Raw genomic sequence first — 1,423 nt, forward strand, 5'->3', positions numbered from 1 at the left:
AGGGGAGGGTGACAACACGGATGGCTCGGAGGTTATTTATTTTCCCTTCCACTCAATCCCTTCCTCCCCAAATCTCGCCTGCAAGCTGCCTCCAGCCCAAGGGGGTCGGCAGCGGCCCTTGAGCCCCCAGCCCCAATCCACAGAGCTTGGCTTTCCCATTCATTATTGATCATATTTTATAAATCCAACGCCACACAATTTTTTCCACATTACCGGGAGCCGTGGGGAGGCCGCCCGGCCATTGGCGGAGGGGACGTCACGTGGGTGGGGTCACGTGGTCCGGAGAGGAAAAAGGGGGTCCTTTTTGGTGTAAATCTGGACTCTAATTCTGTAATATATCAAGGAATCTCGTAAAACCGACACTAAAACGTCCCTGCCTACAAATCATCCGGCCAAATTATGAGTTCATTGTATTATGCGAATGCTTTATTTTCTAAATATCCAGCCGCAAGTTCGGTTTTCGCTACCGGAGCCTTCCCTGAACAAACTTCTTGCGCGTTTGCTTCCAACCCCCAGCGCCCGGGCTATGGAGCGGGTTCGGGCGCTTCCTTCGCCGCCTCGATGCAGGGCTTGTACCCCGGCGGGGGGGGCATGGCGGGCCAGAGTGCAGCCGGCGTCTACGCGGCCGGCTACGGGCTCGAGCCGAGTTCCTTCAACATGCACTGCGCGCCCTTTGAGCAGAACCTCTCCGGGGTGTGTCCCGGCGACTCCGCCAAGGCGGCGGGCGCCAAGGAGCAGAGGGACTCGGACTTGGCGGCCGAGAGTAACTTCCGGATCTACCCCTGGATGCGAAGCTCAGGTAACGCCGCGCACCGAGCCTTCCCGGGCCGCAGTGGCCCCGGGCACATTCCCCGGAAGGCGCCCCCTTCCTGGCCCGACTGCCCCTTTCCGCGTCCAGAATGCTCCGGTAGGAGGTCGGCCCTGGGGGACGCGGCAGCCTCTCGGGGCCCCCNGTTTGCAGGTATCCTTCCAGAAGGGCGAATGTCCTCTCAGGAGAGGGACTACGACTCCATGGAGCCAAATCAAAAGTTACTGAGAGGGCAGGCCACCGAGCCAGCTGCTGCACGAGCCCCAGGACAGCAGGGTCTCCTGAGTAGCCGGAACCAGACATCTTTCTTAACGCGTCCCTGGACTCAGGGGCCAACCCCAGGGCTCAGAAGGCCCAAGGCTGGTGGTCCGCAGGCTCCTGATCCAGCCCGAGGAAGCCCAGCTCCTACACCATCAGTACCGGTGGCCGTGGTCCCCATTACCTGCCCCATAATTCAACGGCCTTTCCAGTTGATTTATCAAAGCCCAGATTTTTCTGCTCGTAAACATTTCACGTTGACTTTTATCTGACTTGAAATTAGGGCCCCTAGCCCCTCCTCCCATGTCTACTTCCCAGGAGGGCTGGCACAGCCCCACCCCCCAGTACCCCCTCACC

General features: G+C 59.5%; 1 protein-coding gene across 1 annotated transcript in view; it reads left to right on the plus strand.

The window, feature by feature from the left end:
* Positions 1–321: 321 nt before the first annotated feature.
* Positions 322–1,423, plus strand: part of HOXB7 (homeobox B7) — a 2,989-nt gene continuing 1,887 nt past the window's right edge. The window contains exon 1 of the mRNA XM_077776822.1: positions 322–799. Within this exon, the coding sequence (XP_077632948.1) occupies positions 400–799 (400 nt within the window). The 5' untranslated portion in view covers positions 322–399. The remainder of the gene's footprint in view (positions 800–1,423) is intronic.

This window comes from Crocuta crocuta, unplaced genomic scaffold (assembly GCF_008692635.1).
Source record: "Crocuta crocuta isolate KB4526 unplaced genomic scaffold, BGI_CrCroc_1.0 scaffold352, whole genome shotgun sequence".
NCBI lineage: Eukaryota > Metazoa > Chordata > Mammalia > Carnivora > Hyaenidae > Crocuta > Crocuta crocuta.